Source organism: Cheilinus undulatus, linkage group 9 (genome assembly GCF_018320785.1).
Source record: "Cheilinus undulatus linkage group 9, ASM1832078v1, whole genome shotgun sequence".
NCBI lineage: Eukaryota > Metazoa > Chordata > Actinopteri > Labriformes > Labridae > Cheilinus > Cheilinus undulatus.
In genome coordinates, this window is record NC_054873.1 from 3575689 (window position 1) to 3599895 (window position 24207).

At 42.2% G+C, this 24207-nt stretch overlaps 1 protein-coding gene across 2 annotated transcripts in view; it reads right to left on the bottom strand.

Annotated features, from left to right (window-relative positions):
* The window catches only part of lsp1a (lymphocyte specific protein 1 a), a 41701-nt gene extending 32749 nt beyond the window's left edge, over positions 1 to 8952 (bottom strand). For both annotated transcript variants that reach the window (XM_041795634.1, XM_041795633.1), the window contains exon 1: positions 8663 to 8952. In XM_041795634.1, coding sequence (XP_041651568.1) covers positions 8663 to 8721 — 59 coding nt within the window. In that variant the 5' untranslated portion in view covers positions 8722 to 8952. The remainder of the gene's footprint in view (positions 1 to 8662) is intronic.
* Positions 8953 to 24207: the final 15255 nt, after the last annotated feature.

A 24207-nucleotide genomic window follows, 5' to 3' on the forward strand; every position in this document is an offset into this window, starting at 1 on the left:
GAGTCCTCGTGCTGTGTCAGTGCTTGGAATATGGACAAAACTGGCATTTCTGGTTAGTTCAGCTTAAACATTGAACAATGCATTCTGTCTTGGTTTGATTTCATGTAAACACGACACTTGTCCTCTAAATAAAGGGTAAATGCTCAGTGAAGAAATCCCCAAATCCAGCCTTAATACCGGCTCCCACACGTCAACCCTGTAGGCCTATGGAGTAAAAGACCAGTGTAGATGGAGTAAAAGTGTAGAGAAACTGTCTAAAATGTTGAAGAAACTAACAGATCCCAGTGTCTGAGCTGCACCGCTGCATGTTTGGAGATTTTCATACAGAAGCAGAGACATGCAGCAGTGTGAGCTCCACTAAATGAAAGCAGCTCCACCTGCCAGCAGAGCACCTGAACCACCTGGACCACATTACTGTGGCGCTCTGATCTGTCTGCACTCGTCCGGGCCACGGCGTTATTGTCCGGCGACGATTCCCCGGAACGAGAGTGAAAGAGGGATTGAGTGTTGGGAGGAGAAAGGTTAAAAGTATTACAGTCCTCAGCTGCTCTTTTGTGAGCGAACATGCTGTCATCGCTGGGATGACTTGGCTGAATGACACAATAATAACACGTTTCCTCCCCGCCTGGACGCCCGCCAGGCTCCGTGGGACAGAGGAGGATGGTGGGAAGACGCTTGTGAGGTGAAGTCACTGTTGTGTTGGAACAAGTCAGGGCAGAGGAGGGGATCGAGGCACTGACACGACAACTAAAAGACGCAACTTCACTGGAAAAAGAGGCACAGCTTCACAGGGAAAACGTCAGCACAGTCATCAGACCAGTGACGAAACAGACCATGCTTCACCCTAATACACAATAACAGTAAAACTTCACCATCGCCTGTCCTGGTTTAACAAGCAATTGAACAGGTGTACCTAATAAAGAGGCCAGTGAGCGTATATCTGGGCAACACCCCATAGATTGTGTCTGGGATGGGAAGAACATTTAAGAAAGTCTTGGAGACAAACTGGGCAGACAGATGTTCTACAGGTCTCATTCATTTCAGGCTTTCAGCAATAAAACATGACATAGAAGACTTTAGGAGTAAATTAAACGTGACGTAGAATACTTTGGGAGTAAATAAAACATGAAGTAGAAGACTTTAAGAGTAAATTAAACGTGATGAAGAAAACTTTGGGAGTAAATAAAGCATGACATAGAAGGCTTTGGGAGTAAGTAAAACATTTTTCCACCAAGAAAAGCTCCGCCATCTACCGTCACTAGCAAACTTGCAGTCCCCTCCCCAACATTAGGGTCAGGACCCCATTTGGGGTCACAAGTCACTTAGAGAGGGTCCCCAGATGCCTTCTAAAACTAAAAACATTTTTGAATACACTGATGCTACTTTACACCAATTTTGCCTAATTTTAACACATTTTTGCAACTTAAAACCCATTTTTGTCAAATTTAAACCATTCCCACCCCTTTTTCCTGCTTGTTTTTGCCACTTTTAAACCAAATCTTGCAACTCTCTGCCTGTTGTTGGCTCTGTTGACCCATTATTGCCACTATTAACCCCTTTCACCACTGTTTAAGCCACATTTCACAATTTAAAAAGCCCATCCTTGCCTGTTTCTAACTTTTCCTAACCCTTTCTTACCAGTTTATAACAATTGTCATCTCATTTCACCACATGTCCACCTATTTTTGCCACTTTAATGCCATTTTGGCCCCTTTTGAATCCCCTTTTACCACTTATGCCCATTTTTTTGCCAATTGAATCCAGTTTTGCCACTTTTATCAAATTTCTGGCATTTCTAACACATTTCTGCTACTTTAAAAATCCAATTTCACCACCTTTCCCACCATTTTTGCCATTATTTACCCATTTTAGCTATTTTTAATGTATTTTAATTATGTTTTTAACAAAAGGATTTACATTTTTAAGAGGGCTACTTACTACACAAATGAATTTAAATGTGTTTCTTTGATAAAAGTGGTTATTATTCAGGTTAAATACAAAATACCACAGCTTAACTTTACAATGACGATGATTTTGCTGGCCCCCAGTTTGGCTGGGCCCCAGAAACCTCTCCCATTCCCCCCCTAATGGGCAGCCTTGTCTGTACATGACTATTCTAGAATGTGCATGGTTGTGTTCAACCACCTCCAGGTACAGTGGGGGTCCCCGGTCTCTGGTACCTTTATTTTGGGGGTCGCGTGCTGGAAAGGTTGAGAACCGCTGCTCTAAATCATGCCAGTGGCTACCGCCTCTTTCTCCTCAAATGCTGCTGATTGGTTGAATCGTTCAAGATTTGTCCAGATTTCCTGTCTATAATCAGGTTGATTAATCTTGCAGTCGGCGCTCCATGTTTATGCAAACCTGACAGAGCCAACCAAACCTGCAGGGTTCAGCAAGGTTTAGGCGGGAGCTGCAGCAGCAGACCCTGCTGTAAAAACTCACTATAGGATATTTACTGGATTTACTTAATGTTCCATATAAAATCGATAAAACCTATCCAGATTGAAGCAGATAAAATCTGCTTTGTCATTTTACAAGCAGTCATCTGCACTATCATCATGTCCCACACATGAATCTGAGGGTGTTTTCACACTGGAGTGGATTTAAAGTGGAGTGTGGACGTCAGTCTTCATACCATCATGTACTTTTCCAAAGATAAAACCCACATGTGGTACAGCTGCTGCCTCAGAGCACTGGCAGCATGGTTGAAAAATTCCACTCCAATCCAGTGAAATATGACAGATGGAAAAATCACTCTTGGGTATTTTTCACATTTTTCAGTCTGAGGTTGAAATAAAACTGATTTCAGATCATCACAGTGTGACTGCAGCACTGCTGCACATGGATATAAAATACTGACCTCAACATTAATGATGTAGAGCAGGTAGAAGGAGCTGAAAATGAAGGTTTTAGCTCTCCAAGCCTCTGGAGTCTGATGTCATTACTGACAGAACATGGCTGAATTATCACCAGACTGACAATGGCTCATGGTTATGTATGCAATATAGTCCTGTGTTTCTGATTAGACAGGAGAAGACATGGTAAATATTTCTGTGCTCTTATAGAGCTCAAAAGTATGTAATAAGAGCAGAAATCCCTCTGACGATTGCTCCTATTTACGTTTTTGTTTTCTGGTTAAAGAGATAAAAAGCGCTGCTCTCACAGATAGGACAACTGGAAACAGGAACCCCCTCTCTGTTTACTTTCCCTCTGTCCCTGTAATACAGACAACCTGCGGGGGGGGGGGTCATCGCCCCCATCACTCATCAGCTTACTCCACCCTGCTGCCCCCCCCGAAACATTCCTGAGTGTCTTATCTCCCCTGTATCGTAAACAGTGAGGACACCCGCCCATATGTGGGGGACTGAGGGGTCCGAGGTCACGGCAGTCGGTTTGTTTGGAAGCAGGTATGCCTCCTGGATGACATCACTGTAGAGAGGGGGGGGGGTTGATTAAAAACAGTCCTACTGCATGCCTGCTTTGACCCGATCGATGGCACACGGTCTGATAACGGCGAGTTTCTGGGCTCGAGTCAGCGAAACTTTCTGATGACGGCGACGTAGGTTTGTGTCCAAAGTTTGCTGTGAAACTGTCAGGGCCATGCTGAAATAGTTAGGGTGATAAATGTCCACAGATACTTTCTCCATAGAAACAGCAATAAAGCCCCTTTTACACATGCAATGAGCTCCTGGAACTTTAAAAGATCGTCCTGGTTTGATCAGGAGAACCTGGCTGCAGGCATCAGATCCATCAACACTTGGTCTCAGCTGTTGATCCGTAAATTGAGAGAGCTCAGTGGTGTAAGGACTCAAGAGTTTGAGGCAAAAATGATAAACAGGGCACCTTCTGTATGCAATGGGGTACCAGCAAACAAAAAGTTCTCAACCATTTGTGCACATTTAAGGAACTAAGGATGGCATTTTTGTCTGGGCAGAGGGCTCCAAAGAGGGGATTGTGTCTACTTAGAAGGAACTTCAGAGGGCACATGCTCAATTTTATCCCCACAGAGGGGCTAAAAAGATGATTTGTCAAATTTGGTCCATTTAGCAGGAACTTAAGATGGCACTTTGTCAAATTTTGTCCACCCAAAGGGCCCTAAAGAGGCAATTTGCCAAATTTTGTGCACTTATAGGGCACTCTGTCAAATTTGGTCTACTCAGGTGGCCCTTAGTAGGCAACCTGACAAATTTAGTCCACTCAACAGGAACTTAAAAAGGCACTTTGACAAACTTTGTCCAATTTTAGGGGAAATTTTGTCCACCCACAGGGCTCTGAAGAGGTAATTTGTTAAGTTTTGGTCACTTTTAGGGCGCCTAGGAGGAGATATGTCAATTTTTTTTTTCCACTCAGAGGGCCCTAAGTAGGCATTTTGTCAAATTTCACCCACCTAGATTGCACTGAAGGGGTCTTATTATCATGTTTATTTACCTGTGGGGCATCAGAGATCAAGCTTCAACTGTTCAAGCCTCAGTGCACCCACGGAGGTGACTGCCCCCTCTGCCCCCTCCCCTCAGGGATATTTGTGCAAGAAAGGCCTCCCTCCTTCTCTCCATTTAAATCAGTTTCTTTCTTTAAAAACGTTCCTTTATTTCTTGCTATCATTCCTCATTCAAAAGCTGAACAAACGCAGTGAATGCAGATTCTGCTCACACATGAACCTTCAGAAGTAAAGTGCTCATACATTTGCAGATGTCTGATGTCTGCAGCCAGGTGCATCTTAGTATGATTGTACATCTAATCTTGATCAGACAGACTTTATGTGGTCATTTTATGTGAACTTTTTCCTGCTGTTGAGTCTAATTAAGGTAAACTGGAGACAGTGTGGGAAAGCTCAAAAATCCCGACTGAAGGTAGCAGAAAGTCGAAGTGTTGGCTTTTTGCTACCCATTGGTCTGCACGGGTGACTTGTGGAGGCAAATAGTAAGTGCTGATCCTTTCTAAAGTGTTTATTCAAGTCTTTAATCTGTGCAACATGCCACCTCATGTTCCTGACTTTTCTGAAGCATGCGATAACAGAGGAGATTCTGCAGAGTCCATGTCTGCAGAAAAACATCTAAACCGCAGTTTCGCCTCAACCATCAGCGTGCTGTTCCTCATCAGGCTGATGGATCCGTCATCAGGAAAAGCTTCAAGCTGATAGGCTGTAGTTGGTCAGAGAATGACTGTTCCAGTATGCTTTATGTGAGGAGAAAGAAGCGGTGGCTGCAGGCGTGGTTTCATCGGAGCGACTGCAAGCCTGTAAACAACGGTGGCTGGTGAAGAGATTAGCATGGATGCAGCTTTACATTTATCTTTTTTGCAGGAAAGAAAAAAGCCATAAAAATGGAGGAAGAAGCTGTAAGGTTGCATTTTTATCTGTTAAGATTTCAGCTGAATATGCTTCCTTTGTTCTTGTCATGGAGGATTTAAAGGACGTGATCTCACAGCTGTTTCTTGCCTTCACTGGAACAGAAAGTTCTACTGATAAAAAGCTCTGTTCTGTAGTGTTTTCAGATGCTTTGAATATAGAGCTCTGCTTATAGCAGAGTAAGTATCCACAAGTCTGGACCACTTGTGGATTTATTTAAAGTCCAGAGAGAAAAATAGTTTTCTCCTGATCTCCTATTATTACAATAAATCCTAAAGGATCCTAAGGAAAAGGGATTTTTGTATACTTTGGTGACCATGGGTATTTTCTAACACTAATGCAGCAGTGTGTAAAGCACCATGACTGGAAAGTCAACGACACTCTTGCTCAATGCTTTAAAATTCACCCTGAATCACGTCATCTGACAGCCTGGATGATGGATGTCAAACATGCGAGCTAAGTTGCTGACGTTGTGTTTTTGCAGCAAGCTTTGGGAGTGATGTCATCATTTCTGTCAACTCCTCCAGACTGATGCCATCTGCAGAGCGAGACGCCGCCGCCGCCTCCTACAGCTGTTATCTGCTTCATAAACACACGGCCTGACCGCTGAGCTCACTCTGACTCAGAGATTTATCCTGACACATCCTGAAAACGATCACAGGACAGCAAGTCTACAGTTGTGACACAACCTGTGACAGATCCAGGCATCAGCTACGTATAGAGAGTAGATGGAAAGTCACAGCTAGGACAGAGGCTGTTTTACCTTCTAGAGAATCTGATGAATCAACCAGACTTTCGAAACAGAAAATCCCCTTTAAATGTCAGTTTAGATTCACAAGTTGGAAAATGTGGGCATGTTTGAAGATGGAACCTCCAAACCAATGTTCAAAAGGTAATTTTAAAAAATTAAAGACATCTGAGCAAAATTATGCATCCTCTTTAAGCATATAACACCTGATTGAAACCCAAAGAGGGGAAACAGACTCAACAAACATGTCAGAATTCACAAGTCAAGCTTGGTTTTGCAAGTCTGGCTATTGTCATAGCGATACTGTGCCCTAAATTCCCAAAGACTTCTCATATTTAAGTGCTAAAGGTGCAAATTTTCAAAAAAGGTGGGCAGTTTCCCACAGTCATGTTATTTTACCGGTATACAATTTAGACAAACATTATATGGCAAAATTTCTGACTTGTGTCAGTGCTGCCTAGACACCAGCAGGCTGGACTTGGCCACCATTTGGATTCAACAATGACATGGTAGTAAAGTAGTCCCAAAGCCACGAAGTCGCTCTGTCCAAATCTTCCTATCACTTCTTCGCTGTGACTAAGGAGTCTCTCTAATCCACTCATCACTCCACAGGCATCATTTCTCAATGGAACACCACTGGGTTACAGTAAACGCATGACTGTGACCTAATAAGGGAGAAAAGATGTTGAAAAGTGGCGCCACCATCCTGCTCTGCATTGTAGCAGCAACTTTCAATACACAGTGAAGGTAGGATCATTTTAAATCGAGTTAGATACAGTGATCAGGTTTTACCAAACCAAACCAGACGCCTATACCTGAGCGTTGACACTGCTTGTCCAGACTTCAGACAGAGACTTTTAAGCCATGTCTGTCGCTGTCTCTCCGTAAACTTTTAGCCTGAATATCTATCTTCTCTTTAGACTTGAGAGTAGCTCAGGGTTGTTTTCTTTCCTCCCATTTAAGGGGATAGAGGAGCACAGAACGTTGCATTTTGATCAAGCTTATTCATGCTGAGATCACTTCCTGCCCCACAACCCATCAGTGACTCTAAATTGCCCGTAGGTTTTGGAGCAAGCGAGGCTGCCCTGTGACTGATAGGTGACCAGACTAGGGAAGACCTCTACAGGGAAGCGACCAGGAGGCATCCTGATCAGATACCCGAACCACCTCAACTGGCTCTTTTTGACATGAAGGAGCAGCAGCTCTACTTTGAGATCCTTCCGGATGTCCAGGCTCTTCACCCTATCACTGAGGCTGACCCTGGTCACCCTCCTGAGGAATTGCATTCCCACTTGTATCTGCAGTCTCATCCTTTTAGTCATTACTGCAGTCATTAGCTGAGAGCTGGAACGAAGATCAACAGTCTGGTTTAACTCCTGCAATACTGCTGACGCTGCACCGATCCGCCTGTCAATCTCACGGCCCATTCTACCCTCACTCAGGAAAATGACCCCAAGAGTTCTCTCCACTTGGGGCAAAGACTCCGTCTCCACATGGAGGCCCCAAGTCCAGGCATCAGGTATTCTATTCCAACTGACTCCTAACTGGCAAACTAGCTATGCCAAGAGGTCCGCTTTTAGAAGTGAAAAGGTATTAAACCCACTCCTGATAGACTGTTTTTATGGTAAGAGAAAATGTGGCACATTCATGCACATCCTAACTAGACATGCTGGGCAAAAAAACCCCAGCAAAATATTGTCTCTTTTGAGTTAACCAAGTGGATTAAGACCATAGACCTTTCCAGGTCACTTCAGTGCCTCAGTTACGATGGAAACAAGAGCTCTGACTGCTCAGAGTCCAATCTGGAAGATCGCTGTCAGTGATGGAGAGAATTATGATTTTATGGCCGTCGCCTCTGACCAAAACTATGACAAAAACAAAGACACCCCTACGGGACCGACAGCAGCTGAGCTCTAATTATCTCAAACCTCTGAAAGCCGACACAGGATGAAAAAAACCCTCTCTTCCCCTAAAGACAGGACGCGCTGCCACCTGAAATCACCCAGAAAACAAAAGACCGACTGGAGTGACTTTTCACCTCTGACACCAGTCACTGACACCACATCCCCTTTCTCTGTTTGCTCCAGGGCGTCCCAGTTTGACTCTGAAAATTCACTTCCAACATTTCCAGTTAGTCATTAATCCTCTCATTCAACTTTTTCCAAACGTGCTTTAAAGGGAAAGTAAAGATTTATGAGCAGAATGGATTTTTAATACTGCCCCTTTGTTATGAATAATCCCTGCATAGGGAGGTTAGTCAAAACCCCAAATCCCCCTAAAATCCTGCGTGACCCAAAACAATCCCAGTAATCCCACTGTTCCCATTTAAAGAGACATTTTTAGGGCACAAACATGCTCCTGTTTATCCATGTGAAATCTTTGTTTTATCCTGCAGATTCGAGGGGAAATTCACCCTGATAGTGCTAGATTTCTCCTCTGATTGAAATAAAGAGTGGTGGTTTTTCAGCTGAGGGGGTGCATGTGGTGTTTTTAAAGTTTAAATATTAACTTCAGCTGCTTCTTTCTCTGTGTACAAAAGAAACAAACAGAAACCACAGACCACATACCTCATCAGGTTCTGTAAACCTTGTTTGCTGGAGTTTCTCCTCAGCAGAGCGTTGGACATGTTGGCCTCTTTTTCTTCTTCACCTCTGGTAGAAACAAACCAGACCAGCTGCTCTTCTCAACTTTCTCCCCTCTTGTTTTTCTTCTTCTACCTCAACAATGAAGGCAGCTTTGGGTCCTGTAAGCTTTAAATGCTAGCTTTAGAGAGCGGTTTCACACTCCCTCCTTCCTGCTAAATCACACACTCTTCTCTCCAGCAGTGCTGGTTGGGAATGTCAGCGGAGCTCGCAGTGACTCCCTCCTCTTTCTCTCTCCCTGTCGGAGGCTGGGTTTTGAGTCATTACACTGGCCCCCCCTCCCTCTGTCCTACATGTGGTTTTCATTGAAGAGCTCAGAGCAGCGGGGCCCAACATCTCTCTTTCTCTTTTTTTTTTTTTGCAGCTTTTCTCTGTTATGTCGGGTCATGTGGTCTTCCCTGAGGGGGGAATGAAAGACGATCACCCCCACCCACAATCCCCCCCTGAAGAAAAAATCCACGACTGAATCATCCCCGATCCCCTACCCGACATTTCAATCTCCCCCCAGAAGATACAGCGAAGCGGAGCGAGGAAAACAAAGTCAAAGAGAGACGACTTATTCTTCTCCTCTGGGAAAAATCATCAAAATATTCAATACTCAATAAAGTTAAAGTTTCAGAAAGAAGCAGCCATAAAACAGTAGAAGTCCTCAGTAGTTCTCAGGTCATTTCATTCAGTCCAGAGCTGATGCTATCAGCCTAGCTTAGCATAAACACAACAAACAGAGGGCAGGCTGGCAACACAGGCTGAAAGTTAGGCCTCCCGCCTTGAGTGGGTTTAAGGGTTGTAACAGCCAGTTAACTTTAGGAGTGAAGGTAGATGTAGTTCAGAGGCTCCTTTATCAATCTTATCATTTATGTTCCATTTCTAACCTTGCAAAGCAGATTAATTTGCCAGTTTCCATGTTTCTCACCTGCAAATCCATCTTGCAAAGCTCCTGTCTGAACTGTTCGGGCCCGGTTAGAAAGTGACAGGACCAATCAGTGTCGAGGGGCAGTACTTTCGGGCGCGGCGGAGTCGTGACGTAAGCAAGCAGAAACAAGAGGCCGGTGCAGTTATGGTGGAAGAGATGAGTGTGGATGCTGCTAAAGCACCAGTTGTATCAGAACTTGACATTTCTTCGTTAAAAGAAGAACAAAGAACAGCAGTGAGTTGTTTTCTTTTCAAGAACGACAAAAGTCGCCTACTGACATGTTTACAGTCGCCATGGTTCGTGTTATGCAGTTTACGCTTCAGTAGTGGCTACATCCCGTGTTTTGTTGCTCTGATTGGCCCTCTGAGTTTTTTTTTCAAAGGCTCTGCCCTTTCCCAAACGCTGTATATCAGAGGTTTTCCATCTGGCATGTAAGGTTGCTCCATTTGACTATGAAAACAGATGAAAAACATTTAAACACTACAGCTGTCACGGCCCACATGTCTGTTAGGTTTAGCTGGATGTTAAAAAATGTAGTCCCATTTAAAGTCACTGTCTCTGTAACAGGGAACACAAACAAAACAGAACACAATGGAAATAATATGACAGAAATGCTATAAATCCTTAATAAAAGTTCTTGGTGGATCGATTCAGAGACAGAGTGGGAGAGTACGTAAAACTTTATCTACAGTTTACCATAAAGGTCCTTAATAATATTTAGTTTTAGAACCTGTAATAAGGCAACGCAAGCTTCCACATCAGGAACGTAATTTCGCCAAACTAAATTGCGGCTGATGTTTTTCGGACCGTGGTTTATTTTATCAAAGTTTGGAGAGGGACCTGGATGCAGCCGTGGACCTCCAGACTTCATACCGGAAGTCGGACAAGCACCACCATATCTCGTCTTCTAACGCTGTGTTCGATTGTACTCGGAACTTGGAAAGATCTGGGTCGGAAATTCCGGCTTCCGAGGTAAATGCGTTTCATTGCATAAGCTCGGAAAAAATGGCTGGCCGCAGTAAACTGATATTTGTTTTGGTGTTTTCGGAGGATCAAAAATTACTGTTGGGGAAATATATTAGCTACTTGAGGGAGAGAGAGAAAGAGAAACGTCATATGCTGTAAGTATGACTTGAATGCACCAGCGAGGGGAAGCCTGCATGCATCATTGAACTTATACGAGCATCAAAGCGAGCTGCGCAGAGGCCTGTACTGTACTAACACACATGCTAAATTAGACGACACATACAAGTAAAAGTTGAGGAGAAAGTGACTCTCACAGTGTGTGACGCCATTTTGCTACGTCATTCTGACCAACTCGGGCTGCTTGCATCCTACTCGAGTTCCCGAGTCGGAGTCCCGAGTTCAAGGGCCATTCTATTGCACTCTTCCAATTCGGAGGTCAGATTTATCTGCAATCCAAGTACAATCGAACGCAGCATAATACCGGAAGTCACTTGAACTGAACATCTTCTTTCTTGTTTTCTCTGTGTGTCACCAGCATAATAATAGAGGTAAGTCCGCCACATAAGCAAATACAAGAAGACGATAATTTTTAAAAAAGTTTTCGGGTTAACAAGCACAGGGATTACATTACATAAATTTTAATGAATTGATTTATGATCCAAATTCATGTATCACTGAGCACAGTGTTCACGGATTTTTAGAACACAAAGTACACAAAAAAATCCCTAAAGTTTTAGAGCTTTTTGTTAAAGATGATTTTAACCTCAAACATCTGTTAAATGTCATCTCCACTCCTCTTCGCCCAGAATCATATTTATTTTACTCCTCTGCCCACGAGGTTTCCAGCTCTCCTCGGTTGTTTGCCGAGCTCTTGCAGGTTGTGAAATCTCCTCGCTGCTCTTCACACTTCACAAACAAACCCTCCGTCTTTGTCTCCGCCCCCCTCCTGGTTTCAACACACCGCCGTTGCTACAGTAACACACTCATCACCGTCCATTCACTCCTGGAGTGTCGGAGGGTCTTGCTTGGTGGCATGTCAGACAAAAGGGCATTCTGGGAAGTGGATTCACTCATCTCTCCTCCCACCCCTCCCCTCCTTAGCACTCAAGCTTGTAAACCAGTCATGGTTTCCGACTGACACAAGCTGGCCTGAACGCAACCTTGACGCTCAGACTCCAGAACAGAAGTACAGGAGACAAAAGGAACGGGTTAAATATCAGGGGCTGAACAACTATAAAAGCGTTTATACCAGTGTCTGAACATTTACAGGTGCAAACAGAAAACAACGAATCAACGAGCCTCAGGGTCAGTTTTTCCCTCTCTGAGTAAGATTTATCAACATTTATAGTCTAGTTCAAAACCATTCTGGTCAGAAGGGTTCATATCTTTGGGGACACACACCGTACAGGGCTCCATCTATTTAGAACTCATGTGTTTTGGGTTTAAGAATAATACAAATTCAGACATTTGCCAATTTCCAGTATTTTCAAAATCATCTGACCCTATTCTGATATTGATGCTGTTCTCTAAATGTAGCCCAGACCTAAAACTTCAGTCCTTAAAACAAACTTAAAGTTTGTAAAAATGAGGGTCAAAGAAAAGACTAATGGATCCAGCGGTCCTGCCGAAAACCTCAAACTTCACAGCTGATATCTAGAGCTGAAACAGACCAATATTTACAGCTGTTATAGGCTGATATGCAGGTGGTTTTACAGATGATAAAAACCAATATAGGCTGACCTTTTTACAGCCAACATAGACCAATATTCACAGCCATTACAGCCCAGTGTTTAAAGCTGGTAGGGACTGATAATTAGGCCAATATTTACAGCCAATATAGATGGTTACAGGATGATATCCACACCGAATATAGGCAGACATTTAAAGATGATATTGGTCCATATTTACTGATACTAGTCAGTTTTTAGGCTGATAAATAAAGTGATAAATGCTGTTATGCAGGTGGTTTAACAACAGAAACAGTCCAGTACTACGGCCAATAAAGGCTGATTGTTTATAGCCAGTGAAGACCAATATTCACAGCCATTACAGCCTGATTTTTACAGCTAATATAGACTCATAAGGAGGCCAATATTTACCGATGGTACTTATTGATTTTTAGGCCGGTATAGAAAGTGATAAAAGCTGATATACAGGTGGTTTTACAGCAGATATAGGCCGGTATTTGCAGCCAATAAAGGCTGATTTTCATCAGCCAAATTAGACCAATATTCACAGCCATTACAGCCAGATATTGACGGCTGATATAGATCAATAAGTAGGCTGATATTCACAGCCAATATAGATGAATACAGGCTGAAATTGACAGCAGGAATTTAAAGATGATGTTTGCCAATATTCCCTGACGGTATGGATCGATTTTTAGGCCTATATTTAAAGTAAAAACTAATATTAAAGCTGATATTTACAGCAGATAAAGAGTAATATTAAGGCTGATATTTACAGCAGATAAAGAGTAATATTAAGGCTGATATTTACAGCAGATAAAGAGTAATATTAAGGCTGATATTTACAGCAGATAAAGAGTAATATTAAGGCTGATATTTACAGCAGATAAAGACTAATATTAAGGCTGATATTTACAGCAGATAAAGAGTAATATTAAGGCTGATATTTACAGCAGATAAAGACTAATATTAAGGCTGATATTTACAGCAGATAAAGAGTAATATTAAGGCTGATATTTACAGCAGATAAAGACTAATATTAAGGCTGATATTTACAGCAGATAAAGACTAATACTAAGGCTGATATTTACAGCAGATAAAGACTAATATTAAGGCTGATATTTACAGCTGATAAAGAGTAATATTAAGGCTGATATTTACAGCAGATAAAGACTAATATTAAGGCTGATATTTACAGCAGATAAAGACTAATATTAAGGCTGATATTTACAGCTGATAAAGGCCAATCCTTATAGCAGTTAGCTGATGTTAGGGCTGATCTGTAAAACTCACATAGCCTGATATATACCCCTGATCCACCCACTATTTGAGCTGTTATTCACTGCCAATTTAGGCAGATATTTGTAGATTTGCATATGGGCTGATATTTACAGTTATATCAGCTGATATAAGCTGATACAGTGCGAGGGTGATCACACCTGCCTCTTACTGAGAGTGGATCAATCACTGCAGCCAGGTGTGTGGCTGGTGGGGGTTGATTGCCACTGATTGGGTCCAGGTGTGGTGAGGTTTTATATACTCTTAGGTAGCAGCACTCAGTGCTGACTCATTATCTCACCATCAGAGTTAGTGAGCGCATCTCCTTGTGTTTTCCTGTGTGTTTGAGTGAGAGTTTGCACAAGCCTTCCTGATATTGTTTCAGAGCATATTTTCTGTGATTTACCAGTTGAAAATGATTAATACTGGAGGCAAAAATGGACAGCAACATGCAAAAATGCATGAGAAGTGACAAAAAAATTAATTACAGGTGGCAAAAATGGTCAAAAGTAGTAAAAGCTTAAGAAGGAATCAGTTAAAAGTGACTTAAAGGAGCAAAAAGCAGCATAAAGGTAGCAAAAATGGGCAAGAAGCTGTAACAAGGTGGCAAAAATTGGAAAAATAAGTGCCATTAAATGGCTTACAGCAGCTTTTATGGGCAGAAAATGAAAAAACAGGACAAAAGTGACAAAAATGGGCAAAAAGCAGCAAAAATGGGAAGAAAAGTGGCAAAACCAGGCAGAAAGAGGCAAAAATGCTGGAGAAGTGACAAAAAATGAGTTTTATGCATAGACTGTAGAAAGAATTGGACAAACCCCATGTGACGTCAGTCATCTGCTTACAATCAGCTCATCTGCGGAGCTTTTGAAGCCAATCCGTGGAGGCTTTCATATTGAAATCGCTGTCTTGACCAAACTTTGGATCAACCTAAAGGCCCGCCCACTAAGTGCGACTTCCTGTCTGCCTGCTAGCTACGTTTCCGGTTGACAGGAACGGAGCCTCTGCCTGCCAAGCTATCTGTCAATCAAATGAGACACACCAATCAGCTTTCATCCTAAATATAACTCAAATGATCGTGGTACAAAAAATTCAACCCCCGTACAGTGGGAGCACAATAAGACACTAGCTAATGAGACACGTTTGGTGTTTTGAACCAGGCTGTAAACCAGTTTGTGCGTCAAAACTGGCTGTTTAACGTGTGCAGACGGAACTTCTGGTTTTCCTGCAGCCAGCCTCAAGTGGACACTCGCGGTATAGCATTTTTTTGCACTTCTGCATTGGCTTCATTTTTTAGGACCCGAGGTTGCCGCTTGGTTTTATGTGGCAAAAATGGTCAAAGGTGGTTGAAACTCAACAAAAAATCTGTGGAAAGTGACTGAAATGGGCAAAAAGAAGCATAAAGGTGGCATAAATGGGCAAGAAGCTGTAAAAAAGTAACAACAATTGGGGAAAAAGTGTCATTTAATGGCAAAAAGAAGCTTAATAAGAGCAGAAAAATGGTAAATAAAAAGGGGAAAAATAGCAAAAAGCAGGACAGAAGTGTCAAAAATAGGCTAAAAGCAGCATATGCGTATTAAAAGTGGGACAAAAGGGAAAAAGGAGCAAAAAAATTGCAAATGAGGGAAATAGAAATATGCTGACAAGAAAATTAAGGTTGACAATTAAGTTTGACAATTAAGCCTGCTGTATCAGCGTGTCAAACACACTAAACAATGTAACTTGCAATGGATCATTTCTGAGGTTCATGTTTCCTTTTTTAAGGTTTTCTGGGGAAATAATATTTCAAATTAAGACATAAAACACACATGCACACACACACACGAAACTCTCCTTGATTTTAGGCACAAAAAAATGTTCGGTGAAAAATAATGTCAGTATATAAATGACACCACATTTTTACAATTTCTTCTCAGGTGAAGTCTATAGCTTCATTTTTGTTTAGATTTGGCTCCAGTAGTGCCGTAAAGCAGCATTTTAACATGGCGTACTCTACAGATGGCCTCTAATGGACCCTCAAACATAACTGGAATAAAATATTGATATGTAGGTTCTGCAATTATTTGTGCACTTTTAGACGACCAGTGAATTTAGTAAAACATCTTCAAATATCTGTTAATTGTCAGAATACTGATTAGTAGTTTCAGAGGTTACTTTACATCTGCTCACAGTCATCTCTGCCTTATCTTGTCCTCCATCCCTGCTGAAAACAAACCCTCCATCCATCAGCAGAGGAACAAACACTCTCCGTCTGCTGCTTCACTCTCAGCTGTGTGGTTTCTGCTGCAGGACGTTATCTCCAGATGCCAGATCCTGAAACCACGCTGCAGCCTCTATCAAAGCTCTGTGGTGAAGATTTAAGACGTGGACCGTCTCTCCTTAACGTCCCTGTTTTCACAGCTGTATTTACAGAGGAAAACTCGCAGCTTTAAGCTGTTATAGATTTTACTAGTCAATGAAATCTCAACAACAGACATACTTTCTAAGTAAAGAGAGTAACAGCCCGCACATTTTCACTCTAGACAGGAGAAACTTGTCATCAATAAAACACAAATACAGTCCTTAATCTGCTTCAAACAAAACATTTTAATCCACACTGGGCTCCAAACACTGATAACAGACGCTCAGAGATACCAGACACAGGTCTGACCATTTGTTAGAAAGGATAAAAACACAGCGAGTAACAGAGACGAGCACCCACGTATCTGAGACAAGACAAACTGGGCACGAAAAGAGGAGATGGAGATGAATTAAAATCAAACTTTTTAGTTACGTTTGTCGTTTAATTTGCACTTACCTTTTACAAGACACTGAGGACTGGACACAATGAGAAAAACTCCCCTAGAGGGATGAAACATCTTCAGTATTGTTTTCAGAAGTTCAACAGGCACTTGTGTGGCTCAACGCTGATGAAAAGGTGTTTAACATTTGCTTTTCCTCTTACGAAAACTTGTTCCAAGTTTCAGTAATTTAAAAGGTGCAACTCTGCTTGATCTGGAGAAAACTGGCCAGATTTTAAGAAACGGGTGTAGAATATTTGTGCCCTTTTTCACCTTTTAACAAAAGTTTGTAGCATTTTTTTAGTAATTGAACCCTTAAATTCCACATACTCCATACTACTGCACAGTGATCTACAGAAGAGGATTAGGGCCAGTGAAAAATAATGCTGTGCACTTAGGAGATTAAAATTGAAATGGTGAGACTAAAGTTGAAATAAAGTTTCAAAGCAAATTGTAAAATTGAATTTTCCAGAATAAAGTTGGAGCTCAGTACTATAACAAACAGCGGAACTTAAACAACCACACTGTTTGAGCCAAAAGAACCTTGTTAAATCCAAAGTATAGTTTCACATGTTCATCCATGTAGGCGTTTTATAGACATTCAAGGTTCAGTTTCTTATAGTCTTCAGTAATATTCACATGGGATAAGTAATACCTGTTGACCTTGAAATTTCAAATTTAATCTTACAACTATTTCAACTTTATTCCCAAACTTTATTCTCATCATTCTGACTTTAATCTTGAAATGCAATGCATTATTTTTTCTTTATCTTTTGCCCTAAAGGCCCATTTATGCTCAACGTTAAATACGGATACGGACAGAGCCGCCTTCTCTGTGCTCCACGTTCATTTTGTCCGTATTTCTGCATGCTTCCATAAAGCTTACGGATACGGACCAAATGGAGCAGTACCACCGGAAACCGAGGGGGCAGTGCTGCTGTCACTACCTGATACGTAGCTCTAGTGAGACACGGGAAGAAATAACAATGGTGGAACTTTTTGAGGAAAAGTTTTGCGAGTTGGTTAGACACGCTGCCTCCGTTTTTTTCTTTTATGGAAGAGGTACATTATCAATACCTCCTCCACAGTCACCATGTTTGTTTTTGAGTTTGTTGTCATAAACTTTTGACTCTGGGCTGGCCCCCCGGTGGATGTATTGGTTAACATCTATGCCAACGTAAAGGACGCATGGAAGTATGTGAGCAGTGACCGTAACGTTGTTTGAAAAGGACGTATACATTTTCATACGTAAAGGGAGTATAACTGGGCCTTAAGACTCTTCCATAGTGATCAGCATGCTCTGTGCACTCCACAGCAAGCTGCTCCTTTCCCCAAGAAGATCTAGATGCAGACCTCTATGGTGGGGCATATTTAGGCTCACCTGTTACAGACTTCTACAATGAGGGGACCTTAACCGTGTGGTGGGAGGTTAAGTACATTACCCAACGCTGAAACCAGAATGATGTACCAATTAAAGTATTTCCACTCACTATCAGAGATTACGGTGGGTGACAAATTTTCCCAATGAATACAAATCCCAAAGTTACTGAGGGGGATACATTTTTATCCAACAGACTAAGGAAAACCCAAAGGGGGTTAGGCTCAGGCGCCTGAACCCCAAACGTTAGCGTAAGGGGGATGAAATTAAAAAATGGCTCCACAAACTACAGAAAAACCCACAGAGGGTTAGGATTAGCCTCCTGAACCCCAACGTTAGGGTAAGGGGGGCAAAGTTAAAAAACAATAAAGATTAAAGTAAGAGGGATAAAATGAAGAATAACAAACCACAAACTAAGGAAAATCTGAAGAGGGTTAGTTCGTCACTTCCTGCCCCACTACAGAGGTCTGCAAAAGATGAACCCAAAACACCCCACTACAGAGGTCTGCAGCTATAGATGCCCCCCCGCTCTTCTAGTCAGTTTTTTAAATCCCAAAACATGTGCATCAATCCATCATCCAGCGTGTACCCAAAGCGCCTCTCTGTTTGACTCGAGATATGGTGTGACTACACTGAATCCATCCAAGCAACAAGTGGCAAAGCATCGTACTGTGCCTACATTTGCTTACTTACTTTGGGAATTATTTTCTCTAATCTCTACATATGTATATTTAATTCCATAAACCACTGTTATCATTTCACTTACACTTCAGGATGCAAGCTACTTGCAAAGCCCCTAAATTCTATCATTGTGTATTTGGCCCGCCCCCATTCCGCCACATCAATGTAGCTGGTTTTAGTTTTAGTCAATGAGAGTGCTTCCACCAGCTCTACTGTGGTCCATCTCTGCTGAGCCCTTCAGATATACAGGACTTCTATTTTTGCTGGAAGCCGGACCACTGTGTGTCAGTTTAGCACAGAAGATCAAGGCAGGAAGTTCTGCTGAAACCAAATTAAAATATCGGGTTATATCTGTGTGGAAGTGTGGGTACCCAGGTGAGGGTATCCTGACACAGCCGGCAGATTCATGGCATGGGATCATTTCACATCCATTTGTGCAACAACCTATGGACGGTGTTTGGGAGAGGCAGACCTGTCTGTCACATTCATTACAGAATAATCAGAGCAACAAAACATGACCAAGTAGGCGGCACCACCACCAAGGAGCATGACCCATGTCTCTGCTGGACACCCTCTCTTTAATCTGAGGTACCTTAGGTCTTTTATGTGCCAGGAGCCTATTCAGGGCCATATTTGACTAACTATTGTTATTACTTAGTGATTTTAGAGTGATATAAAGGCATGTCATAAGCCTATAGCAGGTTCACAGCAACAGTCCAGGGTGACAGGACTGTATTTTTTACCTGAGTACCTCCTGGTACGGTAAACCCTGTAGGCTCAGCCTCTCCTGAATTCCAACGCTCTAAAAGGTTTTTAAAGCCCCAAAAGTCCCCTGTGCTTATTTTAGCAGAGGACGGATTAAAGCTCCGGGTTCTTGGGCCTTCAACACGAGGAGGAGGAGGAGGAGGAGGAGAGGTCACAGCTGATGGGAGTGTTGACCTGAACAGAGAATGTGTTTCTGCTTCTCCTCCATTTCACGCTCTCATCACCTCCCACGCAGAGCCGCTCCTCTCCTCTCCTGATACCCGGAGAAGAAACTCTACTCGGGGATCCTGCTCAGAAATGTAGTCTGCTCTCTAATCTTTGGGTTTTAGTTTGGGAGCATCTGGACTGTTTGTTGTACATTTGTGATAGAAGTAGTACTGACGAGCGTTCGCTTTAGTCATGCCATATTCGCACAGGAGTCGTTTTACCTATGAACCTCTGATAATTTATGATAATGTTTATGATAAGGATGTCTGTGTTTCTAATCCCGTGTGAATCGACCACGTCTGTAATTTGTAAAGTAACCATGTTTCAGTACACGGAGGTCCACAGGTAATACTTATCCTGTGTGAAGCTGCATCTCGGTAATCTAGGGTTATGTTTTTCAAAAGGTCTATGCAACTTTTCCTGCACCTTTTTCTGATGGTAAAAATAATAGAGGCTTTGCAGGACTTTGTTAGCAAATTTCAGACACATCAAGATTATATAAAGTGCTTCTCTTTCAGTTTATTTCATCTCGTGTAAAAATGGCTTAATTATTGCACTGCTGCTCTCTTCACATGCACAGCTCTGCTTCCTATGGTTTCTCTTTGCAAGTGCATCATATATCGGCAATATTTAGCCATACATTTCATGCATATCACAATTTATGATTTGAAATGTGCCTGTCATCATTCAGTGGCTAGGCTGCAATAGCTGAGCAGATGTGAATTTTGTAGTCCATCAACATTAAATTGTAGTTTTACACAAATAACATACGTCACATCCGCAACATCTGCCTAGGGAAAGTGTGGTCGGATTCCCTAATCACCGCTGTTCTCCTTCACTATCCTCTTACTCCCGCTTTCCCTTGACCCTGTGACGTGTTTCACGGGGGTTAAGGAAAAGTGGGTACTAAAGGACTAAGAAGGTAATTTTTTGGACTTTTCGAACCCTCAGTCTTAGTGTCATCATCTGCATAGAAATGGTTCCAAGAACAGGAAAAGTTCATTTTTCTGAGGGATGCTCAACTTTCTCTCTCTTCCTCTAACTGATCAGCTGCAGATACTCACAGGTGACTGATGCAACCTGGATGCATAATGGGAGAGTTAGAGGAGATATTTCACTAGTTTGTTAGTCACGGACAGCTTACTTCAGATCTAAAAAAAGCAACCTGCAACTGGCCTTCAATCTATAGTAAGGCATACACCATGCACTTTTAAGCCTATTCTCACCTGATGGTTTCTGAGTCATACGAATGGTTTGTGGGGACACAATAGCTGACTTCAGCTCATTTAACTCACCAGAAACAGACGAGCACGGGCAATTCCAGGGGATATAAAGGACCCAGATATTAGGGCATTTATTTCCTTTAGGAATGCAGAGTATTGGTTAACTTTTTGGTCTAACACATGCTTTCTGGCTGCTAATCTGACTGTAAATGATGCCAATGTGGCTGCACCTGAATTTTTGCTAAGTTCACAGTTGTCTCAGAGTCATAAATCACCAGACGATAGCCGTCTGAGACTACAGAGTCAAACACCACAAAAACAGAGGAATTAGAAAGCTTATACTCCATTATCATCCCACTGTAGGCTTTTTAAATTTACTGCTACACATCAGAGTTCCTGTAAGTTCATCTATGTGCAGAAAATCTGAACCTGAACCCTGACAGAGACGGAGAGACACCACAGAGCCTCATTGTGCTGCTCTTCATATCTGCAGAGGGATTGGATTTCAGATTCTTCTCATGATTAAAACGTGCAAACAAGTATGAGAGGAGCTGACGAGGAGAAAGACGATCCCAAATGTAAAAAAGATCTGAGGCTGAAGATGTCACAGAAGTATCTGTTCTGTGTAAGTGGAGAATCCCTGCTTACAACTGAACACCATCACATGAAATATCTGAATATTTACACTGCTGTCGCTCCTTCAGGGTGATTAAAGGGGAACAAAACAGCTTTGTTTTTTGTGTGGAGGTGGTAAATAAAGACGGCTCCCATGGCAGAGATCGGCAAACACCAAGCTCTTAATAAAACCATTCTATTCTGTTTTAAATTCATATTAATATTAGTGCACTTTTCTGGAGGAATCACTCATTTTTTAATCTGACAGCAAATTTTGGAGAATACATCGTCCTTTGTCACTTTAACGTTGACTACACACAATTTTGGGCAGAGTAAGGAGGATTCTTGTGGAAAATATATCTGAGTAAAAGTATGCTTCTTGTATCAGAAATGTAGTGAGGTAAAAGCAGAACTAGTAAGAAATTTAAAAACTAAAGTAAAGCATACTTGGATGACTGTGTTTGCGAGACTGCCAAACGAAATGTCGTTGCATTTTTGCAATGCTAAGATGGTACAGTGGTATTATTGTTCACACACACAGGCAGGCTGGTTGCATCGACCTTGTGAGTATTCCATTTGAAACTTGGCTTTTTTAATGTCTTATTTCACATTTGATTTAAAACTGTGGCTTTGTTAGTCAAAGACCTCCAATCCCTGCTTCCTTCCGTTTTCTGTTCTTCTAATCTTGAGAATAAACTCGGCATCATTATGAAACTTCTTCTTCATGACATGATTTGCAGCTTTCTTGGAAGTGCCGAAGGCTCCTCAGGGATCCAGAGTGACTCTGGAGGTTTAACCCAAACCTGGAGAACAGAGAGCAGCCGTATAAACCTGTGTTTGTGTATCGTTGAGTCTCCTCCAGGTTTATGAGCTGGAGTCAGGACGGCTTTTATGGCAGTGCAGTTATTTTACAGCCCCCACCAGGAGCTTTACAGCATGCAGGAGACGTGTCGGAAGAGAGGAGTGAAGAGATGCAGAAGTGATTCTACGTCCAGGTCGAGGAATTCAGCCTCAGTAAAGTCACAGAGAGCAGGAAGGACTCCTACCTGCTAAGGCAGGTTAACCAGGAAGACACGGCTCTTTAATGATGAAGTATAGGTTCTTTAAAGATGATGACACGCAACAGCAGAAGAGTGCCGCTGGAGGGCAAGAGCAGATTTCCAAACCTATCTGGCCCCGTGTACATCATGAGTTAAATGTTATAAACTACAGTTCTTGGAAAGCTGAGTTCAGTTTCACTGGCCACACCCAGGCCTGATTACCACCAGATTTGTTGAATGAAGAAATCACTTAGAAGCTGTCAGACAAAGTGAAGTAGGCTACAAGATCTCAGAAAGAAACGCATCCTGTCACCATCCAAAGAAATTCAAGAACAAATTAGTAACAACGTGATTGAAATCTATCAGTCTGGAAAAGGTGACAAAGACATTTCCAAGGCTTTGGACTCCAGCAAACCACAGTCAGAGCCATTATCCACAAATGGAGAAAACTGGGAACAGTGGTGAACCTTCCCAGGAGTGGTCGGCCAACCAAAATGACTCCAGGAGTGCAACAACAACAACTCATCCAGGAGGTCCCAAAAGAACCCAGAACCACATTCAAAGACCTGCAGGCCTCAATGGCCTCAGTTAAGGTCAGAGTTCATGACTCAACCATCAGAAAGACACTGGGCAACAAAGGCATCATGGGAGAGTTCCAAGGCCAAAACCACCACTGACATAAAAGAACACAAAGGCTCGTCTCACATTTGCCAAGAAACATCCTGATGATCCCCAAGACTTTTGGAGAAATATTCTGTGGACTGACCAGACAAAAGTAGAACTTTCTGGAAGGTGTGCATCCCGTTACATCTGGAGTAAAAACAACGCAACATTTGATAAAAAGAACATCATCAACAGTCAAACATGGTGGTGGCAGTGTGATGGTCTGGGGCTGCTTTGCTGCTTCAGGACCTGGTCCACTTGCTGGGATTGATGGAACCATGAATTCTGCTGACTATCAGAAAATCCTGAAGGCCAACGTCCGGCCATCAGTTCATGACCTCAAGCTCAAGCACTCCTGGGTTATGCAGCAGGACAACAACTTGAAACATACCAGGAAGTCCACCTCTGAATGGCTGAAAATAAAGAAAATGAAGGTTTTGGAGTGGCCAAGTCAAAGTCCAGACTTAAATCCAATGAGATGCTGTGGTGTGACCTGAAACGGGCAGTTCATGCTGGGAAACCCTCCAATATGGCTGAGTTAAAACAATTCTGCGAAGAAGAGTGGGTCAAAATTCCTTCACAGCGATGAGAAACTCATCACCAGTTATCACAAAGGTTTGATTTCAGTTATTGCTGCCAAGGGTGGAACAACCAGTTAAAAGTTTCAGGGGGAAATGACTTTTTCACACAGGAACAGATAGGTATAGACCCCCCCCCCCCATAAATATGCCAAAAAATCAGGAATCAGAAAGGGGGCAAATACTTTTTCGCATACTGTATGAGTAGGGGGCCTTCAGGAACAATCTGGGAACCACTGGGATCGATGACGTGAGGAAGGGATACTGGAAATGATCAGTAAGGAGAGAATTTACACTTTTAAGAAATGTCTAGAAAGAATGACATTTATGGAGTCCTGAAGCAGCAGTAGAGCAGGGCTAAATTTAACCTCTCCAGGCAAAACTGATAGTGGATAGGGGGTTTACTGAAAATCAAACAATATTGATACCTAATAACACAGAAATGATGGAAGTTGTATGCATACTGTGTTAGGTAATTCCTTTATTCTAACGTCAAAACATGCAGCTAGACTAATGCATGCTCTCTAAATGGCATCTTAAAATTTCGACCAAAGATTCAACATTTTTATTCAAACTCTGCCACTTCTGGGTACTAGTGATCCTTTTAATAATGGAGAGGATTGTCTTTTATGACATGTAGGTTTTTCACACTTCTGACTTAAGTGTCAACAAATGTAAAAGGTTTTTCTTAGAGTATT